At 45.9% G+C, this 23,653-nt stretch overlaps 1 protein-coding gene across 1 annotated transcript; it reads left to right on the forward strand.

Annotated features, from left to right (window-relative positions):
• The first annotated feature begins 17,358 nt into the window (after positions 1-17,358).
• On the forward strand, positions 17,359-22,566 carry GINS3 (GINS complex subunit 3). The gene is made up of 3 exons (XM_058034357.1): positions 17,359-17,557; positions 18,088-18,321; positions 20,715-22,566. The coding sequence occupies exons 1-3, from the start codon at positions 17,384-17,386 to the stop codon at positions 20,943-20,945; spliced, it is 639 nt and encodes a 212-aa protein (XP_057890340.1). The 5' UTR covers positions 17,359-17,383; the 3' UTR covers positions 20,946-22,566.
• The last annotated feature ends 1,087 nt before the right edge of the window (positions 22,567-23,653 follow it).

The following is a 23,653-nucleotide window of genomic DNA, read 5'->3' on the forward strand; positions in this document are numbered from 1 at the left end:
AGATAACACTGAATGACACAGAGAAATTATCTACACTGTAATGGCACTGGGTGATTGCTGCTTTGTTGAGGCCACTAAGAATATTAAAGGGTGGGGAACTGAAAGGTTTTTCTCCATTTTTGCATATCCTAAATGACAAAGTGCTCGTCAGACTTGCAGCCTTGATCCAAAGGTGAAAGAGGCTCCTAAGCCCCATCTGCACTTCAGAGCAGATAAAATCCCCTGCTTCCATCCCCTGGGCTGAGTGCTGCCCAGCACAGGGGTGCAGCACCCAGAGCCTTGTGCTGAGAGCTGGAATGAGCTGTTTGCTCAGAGAAACTGAGCAGACACAGAGCTCTGCTCTCACCCACGAGAGGACCCATCAAAGGCAGCTCCTGAGGTAAACACATCCCCTGAGCAGGGCCTTATCTGTGCCCAGCAGATCAAAGAGCAGCCCTGCACTGCTGCCCAGCCTGCAGCCACCAGCAGCAGTGTCTGCACAGCAGCCCTGGTGGCTTGCAGGCCTGTGAGACATGCATCACATGTGCAGCTCGTGATGATGAGCTTGGGGATGTTCAAAAAACACATATCTAATGTTAGATTGCCATTTGGGAACCTGAGCTCACACCCTGACCTTCAGAACACAGAAAGCTTCGCAGCACCCAAGGAGTCCAAGGGAAGGGACTGTTCAAAGATGTAAATTAGTTTTATCAGTCGCCAAAAAGGGATAACTCAAAAATGTGTTTGAAAATGTTCTCAGGACCTGCATGTGCCCTGAAATACTCACTAGCCACCAACACTTGTGATTTTCTAAAAATGCTTTCCATTTGAACTTTTTTCTCTGATTCCTGATGAAAGACACAAAACAGGCCAGGCAGGAGGAGGTGGCAGAACTTCTTATACCCAAAGTGCTGTCAAATATACAACACCAAGCTTGAAGCTGGCAATCTTGGGTCACTTCTAAAATCAGTAATTTCCAGCAGAGGTTGGATTTTGAAGGAGTGATGTCACATCAAACAGATTATGAAAGGGATGGCTATTCCTTGGGTGGGAGAAGAAGCTACCCACTTGCTGGCCTTTGGGGCAGGGCCTGTGACAGAAACCCTGCTCTGCTGACAGAGAAGAGGGTAACCACTGGAAAGGGATGGTTGGTTACCTTTCCCTTTCAGGTTCACTGGGTATGTGATCTGCTCTGACTGCCCTCTTTCATCCCTCCTGGGGCAATAGCTAGAACGTTCTGCTGCCAACAAAATGCATAAAAGGGATCAAATGAATCTGAGGCCACAAATGAGTTACATAACCAGGAATGGCTGATCCTGCACTACTCAGCTTCTCATGACATCAGGTATCAGCAGGAATATTGCACCCCCTTCTGCTTTTGCTTTCACCCCTGGGAATTCTCCAGCAAACAGGGTCAGGGGTCCCTCTGCTCTGTGTTTTTTGGTTCATTGGGTCCTTGCACCACCCCAGAGCCAGAGCACCCACAGTTTCTGCCTGGTGTGCCTGCTTACCCCCACATTGCTGCCCAAATGGGGCACAGAGAGCAGCCAGACCACTGCAAGAATTATTAATTGTATCAATCAAATTATTAATTGTGTCTCTTTGTGTTGTGGCACTTGATTATGAGCTCCTGCATTTCCTCCTGTCTCTAAGGTTTCAGCCCTGAGCTGGGCCTCTGGTACCAATGGCTTCTCATTGCCACACACAGACAGCCTGGGAAACCTGAATCCAGCGCTGCCATTCTGGGGTTACTTTAAAAGGAGATCCTGTAATGAAAAATCTCCACTTTGAGGTTATGTGCCCCACAGAATACTGGTAGCATAACCAGAAAACATTGTGTACTACATTAAAGAGATTCATATGTTCTAAGAAGTGGAGAGCAGAGAAGTTAAAAAGCAGAATGAATAAGATTTTGACTAAAAAAATGCATGCAGTGTAGTATTCAAAACAAACCCCTCAGCATCAGCATAACACTGGTTTCAAATTTGTTAGAGGCTGAGAGGAACTGAAATAATTTTAGCCATTATTCTCCATACACTCATGGCAAAAAAGGCAAGTTTTACACTGAATTGGTGACAGGATTGAGTCAGGCACAGTGTATACACTCTTATATGATTCCATGTCTGCCTTCACAGAGGCTCTGCTTCACTCAGTCCACGAGACAGAGGTGCAAAGGAACTTTCTGTGACTCACCAGATCAGATGAACCCCATTAGCTTCAAGTCAAGAGCACAGAGTGAATCAAAGTGCCCTTTTCAAGCAGAAGAGCCCTGCTAGAAAGAGCAGCAGGAACAAACAAAGCTCAGGAGAAAGCTGAGCCTGAAGACTGAGCAGGAATATTTCTGAGTGAATAAGAAAAGCCAACAGGGAGGTCTGAGGAAGACAGGGGAAAGAATTTATGAATTAACTTGCCCTGTCACTGTGGGGTTCGCCCACTTGTAGGCACTTGGATCACAGTTCTCCTCCCTTCTAAAGCAATGATAAAACTTCCCTTTATGCCCTGGTGCAGGGTCTGGCCCTGCATGGCAATTTATGACTTCAAATGTACAGATCAACTAATCCTCCCAGTCTTGGTGAGGCAGGAGATATTTACATGGCTCAAAGAGAGAGATCTGACTTTCTCAGGTCACAAAGCACATCCTTGGCAGAGCTGGGGGGAGTTCACAAAAGTGCAGGGTGCAGAAATCCCAGTTCTGAGCTCAGCCCATGCACACACAGATCTCAGTTTTCGATGGCTGCTGCCACCCAGGCTGACAAAGGGCTCTGGGTCAGCTGCCTTTGTGTCCTGGCTGCTCCTCTCGCATTTGATGCACCTGCTGGTGGGGAACAGTTTCAGGGCAATGCTGGGATACACAAACAAGGTCAGCAGCTCTCCAGCTATGAGAAATGAGAGTAAAACTTATTGAGTGAAGCAGGAGCTCACACACCAAGTGAGCACAGCTTCCCAGGGCAAGAAACTCCCCTGTGCTTGCTAATCTGGCTGCAGAGATCCCTGCAGTCCATGCAGTCTGCATTCAAAACAGACCCCTAAACCATTCTCTCGTCCAAAACAAGACACAGTGGCACTCAGCTGTGCAGGTATGATTTTATTTTAGGTGCATTTGGAGCTGAACCCAGCCCAGCTGCTTGTGAACAGGCTCACAGCTTCTGCCAGAGCTGCAGGGGTGGGAGCAGCCAGCCTTGTCCTGGGTGGGATTTGTTCAGCAGTGAGAAACAGGGACTCCAGTGAGATACAGGGATCCCAATGAGAAACAGGGACCCCATGAGAAACAGGGACCCCAGTGAGATACAGGGACCCCAGTGAGATACAGGACCCCAGTGACAAACGGGGACCCCAGTGAGATACAGGGACCCCAGTGAGATACAGGGATCCCAATGAGAAACAGGACCCCATGAGAAACAGGGACCCCAGTGAGATACAGGGACCCCAGTGAGATACAGGGACCCTAGTGAGATGCAGGACCCCATGAGATACAGGGACCCCAGTGAGATACAGGACCCCAGTGAGATACAGAGACCTCAGTGAGATACAGGGACCCCAGTGAGATACAGGACCCCAGTGAGATACAGGGATCCCAGTGAGATACAGGGATCCCAATGAGAAACGGGGACCCCATGAGAAACAGAGACGCCAGTGAGATACAGGGACCCCATGAGAAACAGAGACCCCAGTGAGATACAGGGACCCCAGTGAGATACAGGGACCCCAGTGAGATGCAGGACCCCATGAGAAACAGGGACCCCATGAGAAACAGGGACCCCAGTGAGATACAAGCTCTGCCCTGGAAAGGACAGCCAGGACAAGCTGTCAGTGAGGACATCAGGAGCACCAGTGCAAAGCAATCATTTGGCAGCACCTGAGCCCTGCAGAGCCAGAGGAGCTGTCATGTGCCACAGGATTCAGGATAGGAAGTGACTGTGGCAGGGTTTGTTTGTGTTTTTTAATAGCAGCCATATAGATGGCTAAAACCAGGGAACACAAGAGAAAAACTTGCTACCCTCACTCTAAGACCATTCTCTCTTCCCAGACATCACTGTAGCATTCAGATGGTGCCATTAAACCCCTGTTTGCACACAGCAGCCCATATAAAAACAGGAGCACTGAGAAAGTGGCTTCACCCACTATCATTTGTTATTGCACTTGACTGAATGTCAGCCACGTGCCTGTCAGACCCAGGGCTCTGTGGGGACACACAGAGAAGCTACAGAATGTTCTGGGTCCATTCTGAAATAGCCCACCCCAGACACACAAACACAGAGGGCATGAACAGCACAGACCCCAGGAGAAAAAAAATCCCATTTGCTGCAACTTTTGGAAGCTCCCAGTGATTTAGTTGTTTCAGCAGATGGAGCCATTGCAGTATTCACCATGGATTGCAAACTAGGCCAGTTCAGCCTGTTAAAAGGGAAAAAAAAAACCTTCTGCCTGCTCTGAGGACATTTTCAAAAGAATCCTTGGCTGTATCCAGTGTGTGTCACTTAGGCAGCTACATGCTCTTTCAGTAAATGAACTGGCTTGCCCTGACTGTCCTAGGACTGATTTTTAGATCTATAGGATCATTAGTAATTATACATTAGTATCACAACTGAAGTTTATGGTTTTAAGCTGCATTTCAAAGCTGGTAGGTCTCCAAATCAAGCCCACTCAGTAATTCTGGTATGAACCCCCCAGCCTTTGCCATGAGAAGCACCCAGTTCCCCTTATTGGTGCTAAAATTAATTTTTTAAAGGCCTGATGTCACTACCATGGAAATGGCATCTAGCTGCAGTTGCTGAATTGCTGTATTGCAGGACAGCCCTGGCTGATGCAGTGAGGCTTTTGGAATATCTACACACACACACATTGAGGAAATACAAATAAGAACACAACAATTCAAATTTCCAGAAATAAATTCACTTAAGAGCATGACTCCTTAAAGGTTGCAAGAAGATAACTATGATCATAAACTTGGGCATGAAACAGCAAGCAATTCATGGTACAATTAGAATTTGAGATAAATGGATTAATAATCTCTTGCTCAAGCATCTAATTAAGAAGAAGCTGAATTCATCAAAGGCTGCTGTTGACATTACACATTACTGAAGGGGAATGGGGATTTAGTGTCCCCTTGGTATGAAAACTCATTACCATTATCCCTGATGGAGGCTGCACATATACAAGGGGCAAAGATTATGACACTTAATACAGAAAGACAAAAGGACAGAACTGACCCCAGCTTTGCATCCTGCACAAGACACAATAACTTTGTGAGTCTTCACCACATACTTTAAAATGCTTTGTCATTTTCAGGGTCACAGATAACACAGAAGCTCTTCTGCAGTGACAGCCACACCAGCTCTGGGACTGTTGGAATTCAGGACATCCCTCTGGCTGTCCTGGATTGCCCAAACCCCTGCCAGGGGGCTCAGAGACCCTGGCACAGAGCCCAGGACCCCTGTGACTTTGATTATGACCCATGGAAAAAATTACCAACCTTATATGAAGATCTGCAAGCCACGAAAGTCTAAGTAGAATAATGGTTAGTTTGTCACGGGGTGAAAATAGATTTTTGGGGGTTTTAGAATAGGGTTTCAGCAGGCAAGATGGAAGAATCTAGGTATGTCCAGCCTTTCTCCTTCTTCTTCCTGGCCTCCATCTTCTGCTGTGATGGTGGCACTTTTGGATTGGTTTAAGGTAGAAGCTCACTGTCTAACATAGGTGATAAATATTGGAAAGTTATGGTAAATATTGTACACGTAGTTTTTAGTATAAAAAGAAAACACCACCCTGGGGGGTAGGCAGAGTGCCTCTCTCTGTCCTGCTGAACAGACCTTGGCAGACCAGAGAAATAATTTTATAGATAATAAACAACCTTGAGAATGAAAATAGAAGAGTTCTGACTCCTTCTTCCACTGCTGGGCTGGGAAAAGAAACTTTCTAACATCTCGGGGTCACTGTGAGCAGCAGAAATGCTGAGATGGGATGTGCTGCCCGTGCACTGCTGGTGACAGGTAACACCCCAAACCAAACCAAATCTCTCACCTGGAGCTGTGGCTTTGGTAAAGCAGGGTAACACCTCAAACCAAACCAAATCTCTCACCTGGAGCTGTGGCTTTGGTAAAAGCAGGGTAACACCTCAAACCAAACCAAATCTCTCACCTGGAGCTGTGGCTTTGGTAAAGCAGGGTAACACCTCAAACCAAACCAAATCTCTCACCTGGAGCTGTGGCTTTCACCCCGCAGCAGGAATGGCTCACAGAAAGCAAACTCAGAGGCTGCCCCACACCAAACCCACACTTCCAGCACCACCAACCTGAGACAGACAGAATTGCTCTGGGACACCTGGGCCTTGTGGGTGACCTGGAGTAAATCAAGGGGAATTTGGTGACATTGAGGACTCACAGAAAGGTTGGACAGAGAGCAAAGTCAGACATCCAAGGAATTTCTGGCAGGAATTTCCACTGAAGGCTGGAGGTCCAGCTTCTAATCTACCATTCCTTCCCAGGCACCAAATCAAGGACTTCTCAGTGCACTAACTCCTGTGGTGGCTTTGGCTTGAAACAGCAGCTATTGAAATTGAGGCCACAAATCCCTTCTCATTTGGGAATAAATCTAAATTTAGACCCTAGTCTTCAAATGAATGCATGAAGCTGATCTACCTCACTGCATTACTAATGTTCTTTACAAATATGATGTCCTAAAGGCATTTTTTTCCCTTTGTGTAGATGTGGCAAAGAATTGGATTAAAAGGATGGATTCTGCTAGAAATGCCCATCGTTATACACAGCAAACACCATTAGTAACGAACCAGTTCACCCACTTTTAAAAAATATCTTTCTATAAAAACTGCAGGAAGCACAAGCAAAAGAAAAGTTGAAAAGAAGGAAATAACAAAAAATTGTGAAACAACTGTACTCTCCACTAGTGTGAAGACATCTCTGACATCTCAGGAGGCTGGGTTTCCATGAGACATTCTCTCTGAAAACTAAATGCTAATTTAGTTGAATTCAATGTTTTGAAGGGTGCCATTCCTAATCAGCCTTGCAGAAATTGCCAGCTGTTTTGGTGTGGGCAGTCAGAGCAAATTGAGATGATGTCATTACTTCCACAACTAATTATTTGGAAGGAAATTGAATGTGAGGGAAAATGTAAAAGTAGGTGAAAAAGTAAAAGCAGAACATCCTGCAATAACCATGTAACCCCATGCAGGGAAGCAAGATGAGCAATGTTTATTGGGAGCAGGAGCTGAGAGTCTGCTGTTTTCTGGTGCTCCTGATGGGTTGAGCTGCTCACCCAGCAGCCAAACACCCATCCAGCCTTTTGCTCACTCCATTCTGAGGGGAGAAAGAGAGGAAGGTGAAAAGACTCATGGCTCAAGTTCAACAGGGAAAGCAAAAGCAAAAAGGATTCATAAAGGATTCATTGACTGCTTCCCATTGGCAGGCAGATGCCCGGTCCCTGCCTGGGAAGAAGGGGCTCAGAATGTGCAGCATTGCTTGAGAGCACAGACATCTCCCTGCTCCACCTCCTCTCCCTGAGCTTTTACTGTCATCATAAGTGGAATATCCCTTTGGTTATGTCCTTTCCCTGTTGGGTTAAGCTTCCCTGAATATAGAATAAAAATTTTTGAAACACCTCTCAGTTACCCCATCTCTAAAAATAATAAAAAAAAAACCTTAATCAGCTTAATCCAACACTTCCCCATCTCTCAGCTCACCGCAGCCCTGACTGCAGGAGAGAGCAGGAGGAGCCCTGCACTGCTTCAGGCACAAATGCACCACCCAGGCAGCTGTGACAAAAGTTAACTCCAACCCTGACAGATCCAGTGCACTGCTCTGCCACAAAATTCTTCCTGATGCTTAAAGCCAAAGCAGGCTTGAATGCTAAGGATGTGATAAACAACCTGCTGCAATTTCAAGCAGTTGCATAAGACCTTTATCTACAAGGTCTGACTCACACATTTCACTGTCAAAAAGCTGGGACTTGGTTTGTGGAACGGGCTCATTATGAACCACAAACTCTATCGTGTTTCACCTGAAGTGAAAAACAACCACCTTCCAGTCTGACATCTCTACTAGAAAAGCCATAGAATTGTGGGCATTTAGAATTGGAGCACAGAAACAACTCTGCCCTGCAAGCAAGTCTCAGAAGGGACATCAGGGAAAGGCAAAAACGTCTGTGACACAACACTTAATGCACTCTGAGGCTCTAAGATGGAGACTATTAGTCAAAAGAGAACAAAAACAAAGCATTTGCATTGAGGCAACCATCAAAGGTGTCACTGTCTTTAAGGACTGCTAATTGTAATATTGAGTTGTTATCAACAGATACATGTTGATGTCATCAACAAAACAACAAAATCACCCTCAGCGATTCTGATGAAAGCTGCGCTTTCTGTAGTGGATTTACATCTATTTATACCATGGAGATATTTTGCCTGTAATTCTGTGAGGAGATAGATTTTTGAACTCCTTTTTTTGAAAACAAGATCTAAACCCATCAGTCATCTCAATAAGATTATGCTGTGTTTGCCAAACCTTCTCCACCTAATGTGTTTTTCTGTTATTTTACTAACTCTGCTTGTAAATATAGGATTATAAGAAAAATGAGGAAATCAAAAGATATGCAGCTTCTCCTAGAAGAGGTTAAAACCCTGTCAAAAATCCCCATCTGTGTTTGTGTGATAAAGGCTGCCACTGAGTACAAGCCACAAAGTCCAGAGAAAATGTGTTTGCTTTTATCACATCTCCTGGGGTTTTGTCACTTTTGAATATAACATTCCTGGATATTTAGCTGCTGGCACTTGCACACTGCTGGCTCGCTGGAAATGAGAAATATTGCTGGGCATGTACAGGGGTGTTTCATGAAAACCAAGATAAACTTTACAGGATCACAGAGCCTGCCTGGCAGAGCAAAGCTGTCAGATCTGAGGGTACACCGAGACAGGATGTTCTCAGAACTACAGAGCCATTCAGCTGTCAGACATGCAAGCTGCCTGTCTTGTCTCTTCTTTGCATTCCCCCACACTGTGAATCACTGGAATTCTTCCAGATAGGATGCTCAAAACCAACTGCATTTCCCCCTCAGTCCCTGGACTCCAAAGGTTAACCTCTCAAACTCTCCCCCCATGCTTCCCAAGCTCCCACACCTGGGATTGCCTGGAAAATACCCTGGAAAATGATGTGGGGGGAACCTGCAGGGCCCCACAGGCACCCCTTTGTGTCAGATGCTCTGCCTGCCTGGGGCTGAAACAGCTCCAGACTCACCCAGTGCAAAAGTGAGCAGAGCTGAATGGAGGAGGAGGAGGGTCAGCTGCTTTTGGTGCTGGAGAATGCTGAGACCAGCCACACTCATCAACCCCAAAGTTAAACATCACAGGAGCAAAACAGATTTGCCCATCCTTGCTATGGGTGGGTAACATCAATCTCTACCTAATAATTATTTTGCAGACTTGGACACAATTGCTTCAATAATGCTGCAATAAATAGTGCACAGGTAGTGCACAGCCTATTCTGTGTAGTAAATAATTCTGATTAAGATCTTCTAATCTAATCATCATCAATTCAAATAAATAAGTTATTTTATTCATATAAATGTATTTAGTTTACCATCCTTACTCCTGAAGGACAAAGGCTCAATTACACCTAGATAATCCTTTAGACACAAACCATAGACCAAGTCTGGGGTGCAACCAGCTGCATCTTGTCTCTGAGAAGGGGTTTAGAAAGCAAGGGTGTCCTTTCTGCTTCTCACGACTCAGTGGGAGGGTCTCCCTCATAAACCTTGTCCAAATCTCCCATTCTGCCTGTAATGCCTTTGAACAGCTCAGAAATTGCTGCTCTCTGCCAACCTCTAGAAATTAATTTGCAGCAGCCACCTCTCCATCTCCCCATGACACCAGGAATGCCAGCAAGAAACAGGGTTTGCTCTGCTCCTCACAGAACTCCTCGTTGATATTATATTAATAGTCTTTCTCACTGGGACACAGAATTTTTGGTGTGCTTGCTTGGACTGTAATCCCATTATTTCAGCCATATTCTCAGCATGTATTCTGTGTAACCTGACATTTCTACAGCATTTCTTTCCTTGAAGGATGAAAAGCTTCCTCACAAGTTAAGAACAAGGTTCTCTACTTTTTGACACAATGCAGTGTGCTCCAGTGAGGTGCTGTTAGATTTCCTTTCCCATATCTAATCAGAGAAGAAACAATTTGGATCTTTTCCTGCTCTAGTATGCCTCAAAAACCACAGGACAGCCTGACCACATACCCACAGTCCAGAACTGAAAAGCAGCAGCCAAGAGGCAATCAGATTTAAGGAACTCAGAGATTCTGCTGCCAAAAAGACAGCGAGCCACGGGCCAAAAGGAGCATTTATGCTCTGAAACAGGCCTGGAATATCAGCATTCTGCTCACCCAGTGCTGACAGATGAAGGGCTGGAGTAATGCTGAAACCATGGCTCAAAGAGCACAGAGATGCAGATGAGTGCATCCTCTCCAGCTTGTGAGGAAGCCAGACAGAAGAAATCTGAATGAAGGCAGTGAATAAACTGTTGGCATTTATGTTGTAGTAACTGACTGATTACTTATATGTGAGTTGGTAGGAACCTGCTCTCTGCAATTCAGAATTCACACTCACATTCTGGATCTTGAGAAAAACATAGGGTTGCTTTTTATTTTCTTTTCACTTTTCACTAACTCACTTTAAAACTCTCCAGAGTAATAAAAACAAGAGTGATAACCTAGAATGAAGAACAGGAGTGTTAGGATATAAAGAGAAAAGCATGAAAAATATCTGTGGCTGGATTTACAATTGCTTATCTGAGTCTGAAAGGCAAAGAATAATCTTTTTTTCACAGCAGTAAAAGCTGCATATTTTAGCTTGTTTTTACTGGAAATGTCCTGGATAGCTCAGAAAAAAAAGCCCCAACATCATTTAGAAAGTGAAGCTCATATAGCAACCCACTCCTGTCTCTTCCTTTCAAAGAGGCCATCAGCTAGTTTTTATGTAATTTCCATAAAAAAAAAAAAAAAAAAAGGAAAAGAAAAAGAAAGTAGTTTGTTTTTTTGTTTTTTTTTTTTTCTTTTTTTTTTTTTTTCTTTCTTTTTTTTTTTTCTGTGCACAAAGATTGATTCATTAGATGTTTTTTGTCTCTGGGCATTGAACAGCCTTCAGCTGAATAGAGTTGGAGTTCATGCAACTTAATTGGAAGAGCATCATTTCCAACATCTCCCTGAGATATTTACTATGAATGGTGAGACACAAGAAAAAGAAATTGCTGATGTTTAATGTTTTATGCTGTGGAAAGGATTCATTGTTTTGCTCAGCAGCTTGAGTGCTTTAGGAGTAGGAAGGGGTCTCTCTGTCAAGAATGAACACAGTACTTTTCTTTCATCCCCATCAAGCGAGTGGATGTGAAAGAAAATAAAATACTGTGAGTTTTCTACTCACATCATCACAGTCACCTTGAGACACCAAAAGTTTGAGAAATGTCACCCTTTTAGAATTTGCTGCACAGTCATCAGCAATTCTGCACAGTCATCGGCAATTTCCTTAATTTCTTGTTAAAGGCAGTTGTCACAATTACAATTTTCCCACACTTCTGAACAAAAACAACAGTGAATTGTCATCTAGGGAACTCCAAATGGAAGAAACATCAATAATTTTGGAAGCATTCCCAACTAAACCATCAAAAGTTTTAGCAACATGGCACTACTGCTTAAAACAAGAAACTTTCTGCAAATGCCTGCTGCTGATTTAACTGTGACTCTTCACCTACCAGAAAAATTACACAATGGTTGAAAAAGCCTTGGAAAGTGCTGAATCCACTCCTGCATAATAACAGAGAGAATGACAGCTGGGGAAAAATATTGGAATTCTAGAAATGTTTTTGTTCTTTCACAATTTGTTTTTGCAATGCAATATACAGCATCTGGTTGATCTTGTGACTTCAATACTCCTTTTTTAGAAGGTGTTTAAAAGATTTTGAAATTCACTGTATAAGCTGGCCAGACTCCCAGCTGCCTTCTGGCTAAGGGACTGTTTCTGGAAGGTGGAAGCCAAAAGATCCTTCCCATAGGATGTTTGGTTACCCTAAATCCCATCATTTCATCTGTAGCTGTTCTCCCATCCACAATATGTGTGGTCATGTGAGGACACAATCCTCCACACTTCCTCCACATGAAAAGGAATGATACTCTGAGATGTAAATATGAATATGATGCGTCCTTACTACTGCTGCAGAACATCTCACACTCGCAGATAAATTGAACAGGAAAGCGATTATCTCCTCAATTTAATTACTGATTTGTGCTGCTACCCCTTTTTCCTTCAAAAGATGAAGCTGTGCTGTAGAACCTGTCCTTGGAGAGCAGAGTTTATTCATATGACAGAGCACCCAACTCCCTCAGGATAATCCTACTGAAGCCAATTGCTTCACTTGAGTGATACACCCGTATTTGCACAACAAAGGGGCAGCAAAGACAAAGCACGATTTACAAATGAGGTCTCCCACTGCCACGGGCAAGTTAACTGATTAGGAAATGCAAATTTGTGGAGTGGAACTTCCAGGAGGGAAAGGAGTAGCTAAGGAGCATTAGCTGCTTACTTAGTAAATAATTATCTAAAGCAGCTCAGACATTGTGCCTGGGGGTGAGGGATGTGTGTTAGGGGGAGTGCTGCCCTCCTGCAGCTCTGCTCTCAGCAGTGTGAACGCCACACTTCTGCTACTGCTCGGTGCTACTCAGGATCCTTCGGCCAGGTCAGACAGTGAAACTCTGTCAGATATCTCATCTAGGGATGCTAAGGCAGCAGTAAACCCTGCCAGCATTTCTGATTGCTGGATAACCCATGCAAATAAGAAAAGCAAATCATTCTCTAATCCTCTCTGCCTCAGAGGGGAAAAAGATTCAAGATTAACCTCAATTTGAGCTGTGGTTTAGTCCAATACGTGGAGACTGAGGATTCCTCTCCCACTTTGACCTTAAAAAGTAGGGTAAGAAGAGGCCACAAGGAGAGAGGGGCTTCCTTCTCTCACCAGCATCCTGCAGCTCCTTTAGCTGAGTTGCTCGGTGGATTTAATGCTATTTAAATAGCTTTAAATAGGGAGGGTCCATCAGCTGCCTCTGTCATCACCCCCATGCAGATGCTGACGTGACAGAGCTCAGCAGCTCTGCAGCACACACAGACCCGGGCTGCTCTGATCAAAGGGAGGAAGCAGGTAACAACCCGGCTTCCCCAGATTTATCTGATATTAAATTGGCTGAGTTCTGTGGAATTCAAGATTTTAGAAGACTATAGATCAGATGTAACAGGCTGTTCCTCGATTTCTAAGATTTAACTCTTGCCCATATTTTGCAACCCTCTAATTTATCTACTCTACCTTCACGTGATTTGGGGTTCATTCATCACAGCTCAACCTTAATTCCGTAACCCTTTTCTCTGTCATTACTCAATTTTTGGCATATATCAGTTATGACACAGGACATTCCTTTTCCTTCAGGAAGGCCTTGAAATCATATTTATGAAAATATAATATGGTTTAGGATGCTGACTCCTTATGCATATATTTACACTAAGATTCACACAAAAGTGTTCAAGAATAAGAACCTGCCTGGTACCTTTCTCTGGATGAGAAGGGTTGACATAATTTTGTCTTCCAAACTCATTAATTTTTAAAATTGTCACAAAAGAACCATTCTTCAGCTGATTTTACAGTGAAAACATCTCTCCCTCTGTGTTTTTTCAGCTTTACCCAGTACTTTGTGCTTTCTGCATCTTGATGCTTATTTCTGTATCACACACTGGAGGCTGAGGCATCTCAGGACACAGGAAATTGTGCTTTTCTTTCTTCTTTTTCCAGATGTCTTAGCCTGCATATTCCATTTGCATTGTTCTCTCTTCTCACTCACAAAGTGCACACTTTCATATTTAGCGGAGATTTGTTTCCTAAACCTCATTAAGCAGGGAATACTTTTACTAATCCAATTCAGCAAATTATAATTTTGTCAGAACTGTCCTTTAGAAAGAGCTTTCAGAAACTGCTCTGCAACTCATCTGGAAAATGTGCAAGGATAGGAGGATTTATTTTCCAAACAGAGAGTTTTAATCTCTCATTAAAAAAAAAAAAAAAAAAAACAAAAAAAACCACACACAAAAAAACCAATAAAAAACCCCAAACAAAACCAATGCAGGACAATAGTTAGGACAACACCTCTGTTGGCTGGGTTTTTGTAGCACAGGCTGCCCTGGGACCCAGGGGACGTGGAAGTGACACACACCATCCTGAGGTCTCAGCCCACACTGCCCGTGCTTTATTTTTCTCAGTATGAAATAAAACAACACGAGATTTAATAAACTGGTTCGGATTTTATTATTTTGCATGGGTCTGGCTTTGATGAAGATGTTGAAGCACCGACTTGCTAATTAATGATGACAAAACAGTAACAAATTATAGTGGATCCAGCCTGAGCAAACAGCAGCAGGAAGAATGCTGAGGTTGTAAGAATTAACAGATGATTAAAGATGCATTGGGCTACGCCTTAGTCATGGACTGAAAATGTCATTAAAAAAGTCATCAAACCCTCTATAAATAACTCCATGATTATTTCTCAGGGAAATTGTCAGGTGTTGCAACACTGCTCAATTGTTTGTTTGCCTTCCTCGACAGAACAAAGACTGGAATATTTACTAGATTATTTAAATGTTATTTTATAGACCACTGTCTATAGAAAAAGTAATGTTTTCAGCATATACAGCTCAGGGAATAGCAAGAAAATTTTAATCTGATGAAAAATGAATTACTTTCTAAACAACAAAACAATGAGCAAAAAACCCACAAGGTCAGGCTCTAAAATGATGTAAAACACTGATAAAGGTGGGGGATAACCACTTATTTTATCCTCATACAACCAAACCCAGAATTTAGCACAGGGTATTTGATTCTGCCACCAAAACATGACTTGAATCTTTGTATCACTGCACTAAAAAAAATTACTTTGGGCTGTAGCCTCCCCTTGAAACCCAAGGTATACACAGTTCATTTGCTCTGCCTTCTGCCTACTCAGCACAGCCTCATCCATCGGCCTGATCATGTGCTCTGCAGGGTGAGCCACGTCCTCAATTGCCAAGGAGAAACATGGGCAGAGCCAAGCACAGGGGCAGCATTCCCTTGGCTTCCCACAAACTGCCTGGAGGGTGTGCATGGAGGTGTTGGAGCCTGTGAAAAATGCCAATCACTTGGGGTTTTTTTTTAAATTTTAAAAGTTTAATGATAATAAAATGGTTATAAAAATAGCAATATAATTAGAGTAATAATAATTTGGACAATTTGGATTAGGACCATATGAGACAATAAAGACAAAGAGTTATGGACAGTCCGGGTACCTCTTTCTGGGCAACATAAGCCCGAAAAAGGACCCACGTTAAGAGAATTAACCCTTAAAAACCTGTTGCATATTCATATATCTCATACATGATGCATAAATTCCTTTCAAATACAGGATTCTGTCTGGTCATTGTCAACTTCTTCCTCTGAATCCTGATAGCGTCTTCATGGCTGAGCGAGGCGGGGAGAAGTTGGTTTCTTCTGATAAGAGAGCAATAAATTCTCTTTCTCTGAAAGATTTAGGTGTCCTGTGGCTGCTACCTCGGTGCGAGTCCTTTCTTTAAAAAAAACTATCCTACATAGCATAGTTTCTATTTTAACCTTATAACCTAAGACTATGTTTTACACACTACTTAAGAAAATCAATACAGCATAACTTTCTAACATAACACATATAATATTTTAATATTTCATTTTAATATTTGAAAAGCCAATCATAAAATACGCATTTTTCACAGAGAACAGCGCTCTGACGGCCGGGCCGGGGCGGGGCTCAGGGGGACAGGGCAGGGCAGCCAGGCCTGAGCAGAGACCCCGGAGTGCTCCGAGCAGGAGGGGCCTGCAGAGCCCATCCTGATCCGGCCGTGCCCAGCCCATCCCGATCCTGCCCCGCAGAGCCCATCCCGATCCTGCCCTGCAGAGCCCATCCCGATCCTGCCCTGCAGAGCCCATCCCGATCCTGCCCTGCAGAGCCCATCCTGATCCAGCCCCGCAGAGCCCATCCCGATCCTGCCCTGCAGAGCCCATCCCGATCCGGCCCTGCCCAGCCCATCCCGATCCTGCCCTGCAGAGCCCATCCCGATCCAGCCCTGCCCAGCCCATCCCGATCCTGCCCTGCAGAGCCCATCCCGATCCTGCCCTGCAGAGCCCATCCTGATCCGGCCCTGCAGAGCTCATCCTGATCCAGCCCCGCAGAGCCCATCCCGATCCTGTCCTGCAGAGCCCATCCCGATCCTGATCCTGCCCTGCAGAGCCCATCCTGATCCTGCCCTGCAGAGCCCATCCTGATCCAGCCCTGCAGAGCGCATCCCGATCCTGCCCTGCAGAGCCCATCCCGATCCCGATCCTGTCCTGCAGAGCCCATCCTGATCCCGATCCTGTCCTGCAGAGCCCATCCCGATCCAGCCCTTCAGAGCCCATCCCGATCCTGATCCTGCCCTGCAGAGCTCATCCCGATCCTGCCCTGCAGAGCCCATCCCGATCCTGTCCTGCAGAGCTCATCCTGATCCAGCCCTTCAGAGCCCATCCCGATCCTGCCCTGCAGAGCCCATCCCGATCCGGCCCTGCAGAGCCCATCCCGATCCGGCCCTGCAGAGCCCATCCCGATCCGGCCCTGCAGAGCCCATCCCGATCCTGCCCTGCAGAGCCCATCCCGATCCTGCCCTGCAGAGCCCATCCCGATCCGGCCCTGCAGAGCCCATCCCGATCCGGCCCTGCAGAGCCCATCCTGATCCTGATCCAGCCCTGTTGGGCAGGGACACCCGCAGCCGTCCCCGGCTGCTCCGGTCTGACCCGGCCGACCCGGCCTGACCGGCCTGACCCGGCCGTGGCCACCTGCAGGGACGGAGCACCCACAGCTGCTCTGGGCAGCCCGTGCCAGGGCCTCGCCGCCCGCACAGCGAAGAATTTCCCGCAAAACCCAATCCCGGTGTGAGGCTGTCCTGATACAGCTCCGAGACTCCTCTTTAACGCAGCTCGGGCTGTGGGGCGGGGGACGGACGGCAGCGGCTGCGGAGCTCCGGCGCTGGGGCAGCCGCGGTGCCGATGCCTGTGCTGATCCCGGTCTCGATCCCGGATCTCGGTCCCCAATCCCCGGTCCCGGTCCCGATCCCGATCCCGATCCCGATCCCGGTCCCGGTCCCGGTCCCGGTTCCGGTCCCCGGTCCCCGGTCCCCGGTCCCCGGTCCCCAATCCCGGTCCTAATTCCCGGTCCCCGGTCCCGGCTCCCCTTCAGCGGCGCCGGGCTTGAGGCGGGTCCAGCGCATGCGCGGTGCCGGTGGCGGGCGGTGCCTCACGGGCTGGCGGGAGCCGCGGCCCGGCCATGTCCGAGGCGTATTTCCCCGTGGGCCCCGGGCTGGGCATGGAGGAGAATTTCCTCTCGCTGGACGATATCCTGATGTCGCAGGAGAAGCTGCCGGGCCGCGCCGAGAGCGCGTTGCCGCGCCTGGCCGTGTTGGTGGGGCAGGGCGCCAGCAGCGCCGAGTCCGTCCCGGAGGTAACGGAGAGGGCACACGGGACTGTCGCTTTAGGGATGGGACACGGGACACCGGACTGTCGCTCTCGGGAGGGGACACGGGACTGTCGCTCTCGGGAGGGGACGGGGTGCGGGGGGCTCTGTCCCGGGGCCGCCGCCTCTCCCGCCCCTCCTGTCGCGCCTCCAGGCCCGGCCGCCCTCTCTTGGGGTCACTGCAAGGATGCTCTCCGCTACTTTCCCTAAAGTTATTTTGCTTTTATTATATACACTTTGCTTGTTTAGGGTTTTTTTCCCCCTTCTTTTTCTCTTGCTAGTTCATCAGCTGACAATCTTAAACCACATAGCGTCAATATAAATCCACTTTCTGAGTCTTCCGTAGTAAGGCCTCTAAAGTGTGTCTGGTTTATGCTGCAGTCACAAAGAACTGCTCTGAAAACAAGTCTGACTTTTTAAATGCTGGATCTTCATTGATAAAGTTCAGTCTGTCTTTGGGGCTGCTTGAGGTGTACTTTGATGGCAAGGATAACTTTTGGGTTCTCTGGCTCCCGCAGGGATCGAAGCTGGAAATCCCCCTGTGGCTTGCTAAAGGGCTGCATGACAGCAAGAGGAGAATCATCTCTGTGGAGCTGCCAAAGATTTACAAGGAAGCCTGGAGGACGGTGTTCAGTGCTGATGCCAACGTGGTTGATCTGCATAAAATGGGGCCCTACTACTATGGATTTGGCTCACAGCTCCTGAATTTTGAGAATCCAGAGAATCCTGAGATAGCTCAGACTATCCTGCAGGCAAGTATCTGAATCAGGTCTTGAAACTTAGATTTGCATTTTTCTGTCTTAGTTTTATTCCCAGCTGCTTAGCAGTCTTCAGGAAAAATATCCTGGTTTAATCCAGATGACTTCTGGATTGAATATGGATGTCCCTCTTGGCAGCTGCATAGGCTGGGGCTGGAAGCCTCCACTGTGCATCCAGGAGTGTAATTTTAGCTTGGTGTTTCCACACTGTGAGTATGGTATTTCATAAAATCCTGTAAAACAGGACTAGAGGAGATATAGGATTATTTAACTACACCTGTCTTTAAATCTTTCTAACACTGAGAGCTCACCTGCTCTGGGCAATCTCTTTCAGTACCTTGCCAGCCTCACCTTAGGAGGCTGAACCAAAGCTCCTTCACAGCAATACAAGCTCTGTTCTGTTTGTCTCATACCAAGTAAATGCTGAGGACAGATTATTCTCTTCCTTCCTGCAGCAGTTCCAGTTCATCTGATGTTTCTCTATGGGTCATGCTCCCTAACCTCAGTGCCCTCATTGTGCACTGCTGGTGCCTCTCCAGTGGATCTGCATCCACCACACCATGCCCTGAACAGCAGTGTAGTCTCATGCTCAGGGCTTGTGCTGCTGGAAACAGAAGGATTGCTTTGTGAGTTTTGTGTGGCTGTGATGCTCTTGGCTCATCTTGGTGCAGCACCTGGTTTGTCACGATGCAGTCACAGGGATCTGTGTTTGGTTTGCAGTCCTCAGTGAGATGGTACAGGTTGCATCTGTGAACAAAGAATTTCCTGACTCTGTGCTATTTCTGCCTTAATATAAAACCTTCTGGGTGAATGACAGCCTATTGTTTTCACACCATCTTTCTAATTAGTCAGGATTTCTATGAATTAAGAGTTCTGCTCCCTGACATGCCTGTAGTCAGCCCTTCTCCTGCATGTTGCATGCTGATTTAATAAGCACAGCTTCTACTCCTTTAGTAAGCTCATTAATTACATCTCAAGCAGTAGCTGGTTCCACAGAGACCCCAGTGGAACTCCACTCAGTGTGTTCTTCCCTCCTGACAGGAGCTGTGGATGATTTCTGTCTCTCCTGACCATCTTTGGGTGGTCTGGCTGCCTCTTCCAGCAGTGCCCCATGACAGATGCCCCTCTGCTGCTCTTCCTGCCTGTGCAAGGCCTGGCACCCTGCCCTAGCAGGAAACCAGGCTGGGCTCTGGGAATGTGTTCTTGGCAAGTCCATGGTGGCTGTGATTCTTTTATTATCTTGCAGAAGTTTCTGTATTGCTTCTTTGTTCCAGTATGCTTCCAGGAATTGATGCTGAAGGATTTATAATTCCCTGGCTCTTCCCTTCTCCCTCTCCATCTCCCCTTTCTCTTTTAAAAGAGAGATGTCATCTTTGTCTGTTTCCAGGCTTCAGTCTTGTTGAGCTTTTAAACATAACCACTAACAGCTCTGAGATCTCTTCAGCCAGCTCTCTAAGTGGGCTGGGATGATTTTTATTGCATTTTTTTCCCTTTCTCTGTGCTTTACATTAAGGCTGATGTAGAGAGGTTTAAAGTGCTGCTGCTTTCTTGGAGCTGTCCACTGAACATGTGCTTTGTGCACTGAGGAGGCGCCCACGCCTTTCCTTGTCTTTTCTTTTTCTGCTAATGGATATCTTAGGGGAAAAAGCCACAGTAGAATTCATTACTTATTGACAGAAAAATCAAAGCATGCCAGGTTTGATTTCTCTTTTTAGAAGCAAACAAGGGGGGAGTTGTGCTGAGTTAAAAACCTATAAGTTTATCCTTATTTAACCTATTACTTTATCCTATAAGTTCTGGCAATTCAAAAAACAACTCCTGAAATAACAAAGCACAGTTTTCAAAGAGTTCTGACCCTTTTTTTTCCAGTTCCCAAAAGCAAAGATAGAGAGGAAAATAAAATGCCTTAAATATATCTTGTTGCTTAGCTTTTCAAACTGCTATTTATAAGTTGCAGACTGGTTTGGTTTTTCACCTTTTTCATGGTTAAATGTTTTTCTAGCATACTGAGTGCTTTTCAGCAGCAGTTTGGCTTAGCTTCCAGGACATTCACTACTTGCAGCTTGTACATTCCTGTGATATGAGATTCATTCCTCCTGCTCTAAAGCAATGATTGCTTGAGAAGTGAGACAGAATAGATCATAACTGTGTTGTATCCTGGGGTCTCCTCAAGCCTGTTTTTGGGGAAGCAGCCAAAATCCAATTCTGTGTTTGCTTCCCATCCGATATCAGGTATTTGATTTTGTCTTTGTAGCCAAGTGCTGTGCTGGTTGTAGAACTTGTGAAGAGCAGCCTGAACTTTGGCTGTTCATTTGTGACAGCTCAGGGCTCCAGGGGTGAGCTGGTGGCCCTGTGTTAGCTGTCAGTGACTCTGTGTGTCCCCTCAGACGTTCGTCGCCCGTTTCCGCCGCATCATGGACTCCTCTCAGAACGCCTACAACGAGGACACGTCTGCGCTGGTGGCACGCCTGGACGAGCTGGAGAGGGCTCTCTTTCAAGTGGGCCAGAAAGGGCTGAATGACTTCCAGTGCTGGGAAAAGGGACAGGCTTCTCAAATCACTGCTTCCAGTCTGGTGCAGAACTACGGGAAAAGGAAGCTCACGGAAGTGGATGGTTAAAAGTCTGAAGAACGTGAAGTTACAGTGGGGAATATAGATTTGCAGCCTGTTGTAGAAGAGAAAAATCAATCAGTTTAGGGAAGGACAGGCTCCCTGTCCATTAATGGGCATTCTTCTCTGTAGCAGCTTTGGGTAAAACTAATGAAAATTTTAAAGGCAGAGGGCAAGGGTACAAAAGCCAGATGACACCACTGAACAGCCTTACAGCTTACTCATAGCACTCCTGAGGAGCTGCAGCTAAAGTGTTTGCTAGGTGGCTGAAAGGCTGTGAGAGGACTTTCTAAAAGGGTAATAAATACTAATTATTTTTCCAAATTGATATTTACAATATCAGATCTGGACAGAAATGCAATTTATGTATTTCATCTTGTCCTCCCCATCCCAACCTCCTGGAAACAACTATTGATTCTTTGAACAGCTGTTTCCAGGTTCCCTGTTCTTTAGAGAGCCCCAGTGATGTGGAAAAAATGTGATACAACATTATTTTTTTTTTCATTTCTTATACACTGAGGTGGAACAGGTGCTCTTAGTGAGGCAGGAATGTTTTTCTTTGCTGAGTCCTGTACACAGTACCAGTGCCCTGGAGGGAAATACCTCCTCAAACCTTCACAACAAGTGGCTGCACAGGTCTAGTGCTGCCTTGTCCTCCCTCTCCCTTTTTGGCCCTTGTGACCTTGGTGCTGTGCAGTAAGGAGTTCTTGTTTGATGCCTGTGGCTTTTGTACTGGATTTGTCTCTGTGATGGGTGTTCTACAGAGGAGGAAGCAGAAAGCAGCAAAGAGTAAAGTCTGGACCAGATCAAAAGCAGAAACTTCAATGGAAACTCTGCCCCATTATCAACCTTTGAGATACTTGTTCCTCCGTGAGAAATTCGTCTGATTTCTAAATTTGGTTAGTAGAAGGGACAGAGCAAATGAACTGAGCTTCCTTCCTTCTGATCCATCCAAATGGATCTAGGAATGTGATCCTGGTAAATGTCATCCTTGCCAGTGGGAGTGACTGGATTTGGGACTGGCTGAACAGCACAGTGATTATCACCCCTTGTGGATGCCCTTAAACCTGGATCATCTCAAGTCCCATTGGATGGAGACAGAAGATGTGGTTGTCTCTGTAGGGATTAGTTCCTGCAGCCATCAGCATGGTTGTCCTTTGGGAGCAGAATTAGACACCTTCTTTGCCTCTGTAGGAGAACCTAAGCAGAGGAGCTGGATCCTGATGCTGCTGAGCACTTCCACTTCTGTGGGAAGTTTATTTCACCTCCCTGGGAAGTGACAGCAAGATCCAAGTCTCAGAGGAGCTGTTCCTGGACTTGCAGATGCCCCTGGATATTGGACTCAAACAAGACCTCGAGCACAAAGGGCTGTTCCTTGGCCAGAGATGTTGAAGCTCAGCCTGTGGAGGTGGCCAGAGGGGACAGTGCTGTGCCCCCACAGCTGCCTCAGTGCCTCCCCTCAGCTGCCCTGCCACAGGAGACCAGCTGGAAGCTTGCCTGACAAAGTATTTGAAGTATGTGCAGGACCAAATGCTGCTGCACTTAATGACTTAATGGCACATAATGGCCTATGCATTTGGCAGTTGTCCATTTCTGGATTTTTATCTTGAATAAATGTTTTGTAAGGGAATGCTCATAATGTGAAAAGTCTGTTGTTAATTGCACCACAGCAGAAAAATCAAATGGGAAAGTCCAGGTCTCTACACAAGTGTGGCCATGGTAGATAATCAATCCCTCTGCTCTTACAGGTAATGTGGTCAGGAGCTCACTTGTGCAGTTGTACCAGTGTGGAAATATTTCCTGCCTGACTTAGCCCAGGTGGGGTCTGGCAGCTTGCACAGGCTGTGGCAGAGACCCTGCCAGGCAGTCAATAAGCTGTTGCTTTAATGAATTGCATTTTTAGGAACATAAGATGGGTAGAGATGACTGTGTTGCCTCAGCTTTGTTGTGGTGCTGGTGGGAGGTGGGAATTGGCTGTCTCTATCCAGATCCTGCTGCTCCAGGCACTGTGGCAAACACTTTGTGTACCATGGCAGAGCTGTGATCAATGCTGCAAGGGGAGCAAGTTGAAGTCCATCTGTGGCAAGAAGCATCTTTCAACTGGAAATATTTTACTGAGCTGTTGGCCTTGGGATGTAGCTGGTTCATAACCAAAATCATGAGTTTCATCAGTTTCTGGACTGGCTTTGGTGACTATCCAAGCTAATTTTCCTGCAGTTGTAAGAACATTTTTCTTCTCTACTGCTGGATGCAAAATCCAAGCAGAAGGTTGCTCACTTGCCAACATTTTGTGCAACAGCCTTCAGAATAGGGAGGAAAAAAAATCCCTGAAGTAGTCTTCAATGTCACTGGCTTTTTGTAAGAAGGCAATGCCACTTCTAGTAACCATGAGTTAAGGACCCTTAAAAAATCTGATCCTGTAATTTTAAATTACAGTATTGGTTAGGTTTTTTTCTGTCCAGAAGAGTGCTCTTTACTTTTTGTGAACACAGCTGTCCTTTTCCATGGCATTGCAGCAAGCTTTTGAGTTAGAGGAGTTAGAACTTGTGTGTTTTCAGAATGGTACAGTAAATCTTCATTGCAGAACTACCTGGAAAAGGTCTGAAAAGGACTATTAAGTTTTATTTCTCCCATGTCCTTCAGTTTTTAAATTGAAGGTATTTATGACAGATCAGTCCATAGACACATTTTACATTATTGTCACAAATGTTTTCATT

This window comes from Melospiza georgiana, chromosome 14 (genome assembly GCF_028018845.1).
Source record: "Melospiza georgiana isolate bMelGeo1 chromosome 14, bMelGeo1.pri, whole genome shotgun sequence".
NCBI classification, from domain to species: domain Eukaryota; kingdom Metazoa; phylum Chordata; class Aves; order Passeriformes; family Passerellidae; genus Melospiza; species Melospiza georgiana.

Coding starts and splice junctions, on each gene's coding strand:
- GINS3 (XM_058034357.1), top strand. CDS start 17,384: ATGTCCGAGGCGTATTTCCCCGTGGGCCCCGGGCTGGGCATGGAGGAG. Junction 17,558..18,087: donor GCGCCGAGTCCGTCCCGGAG/GTAACGGAGAGG, acceptor TGGCTCCCGCAG/GGATCGAAGCTGGAAATCCC. Junction 18,322..20,714: donor TAGCTCAGACTATCCTGCAG/GCAAGTATCTGA, acceptor GTGTCCCCTCAG/ACGTTCGTCGCCCGTTTCCG.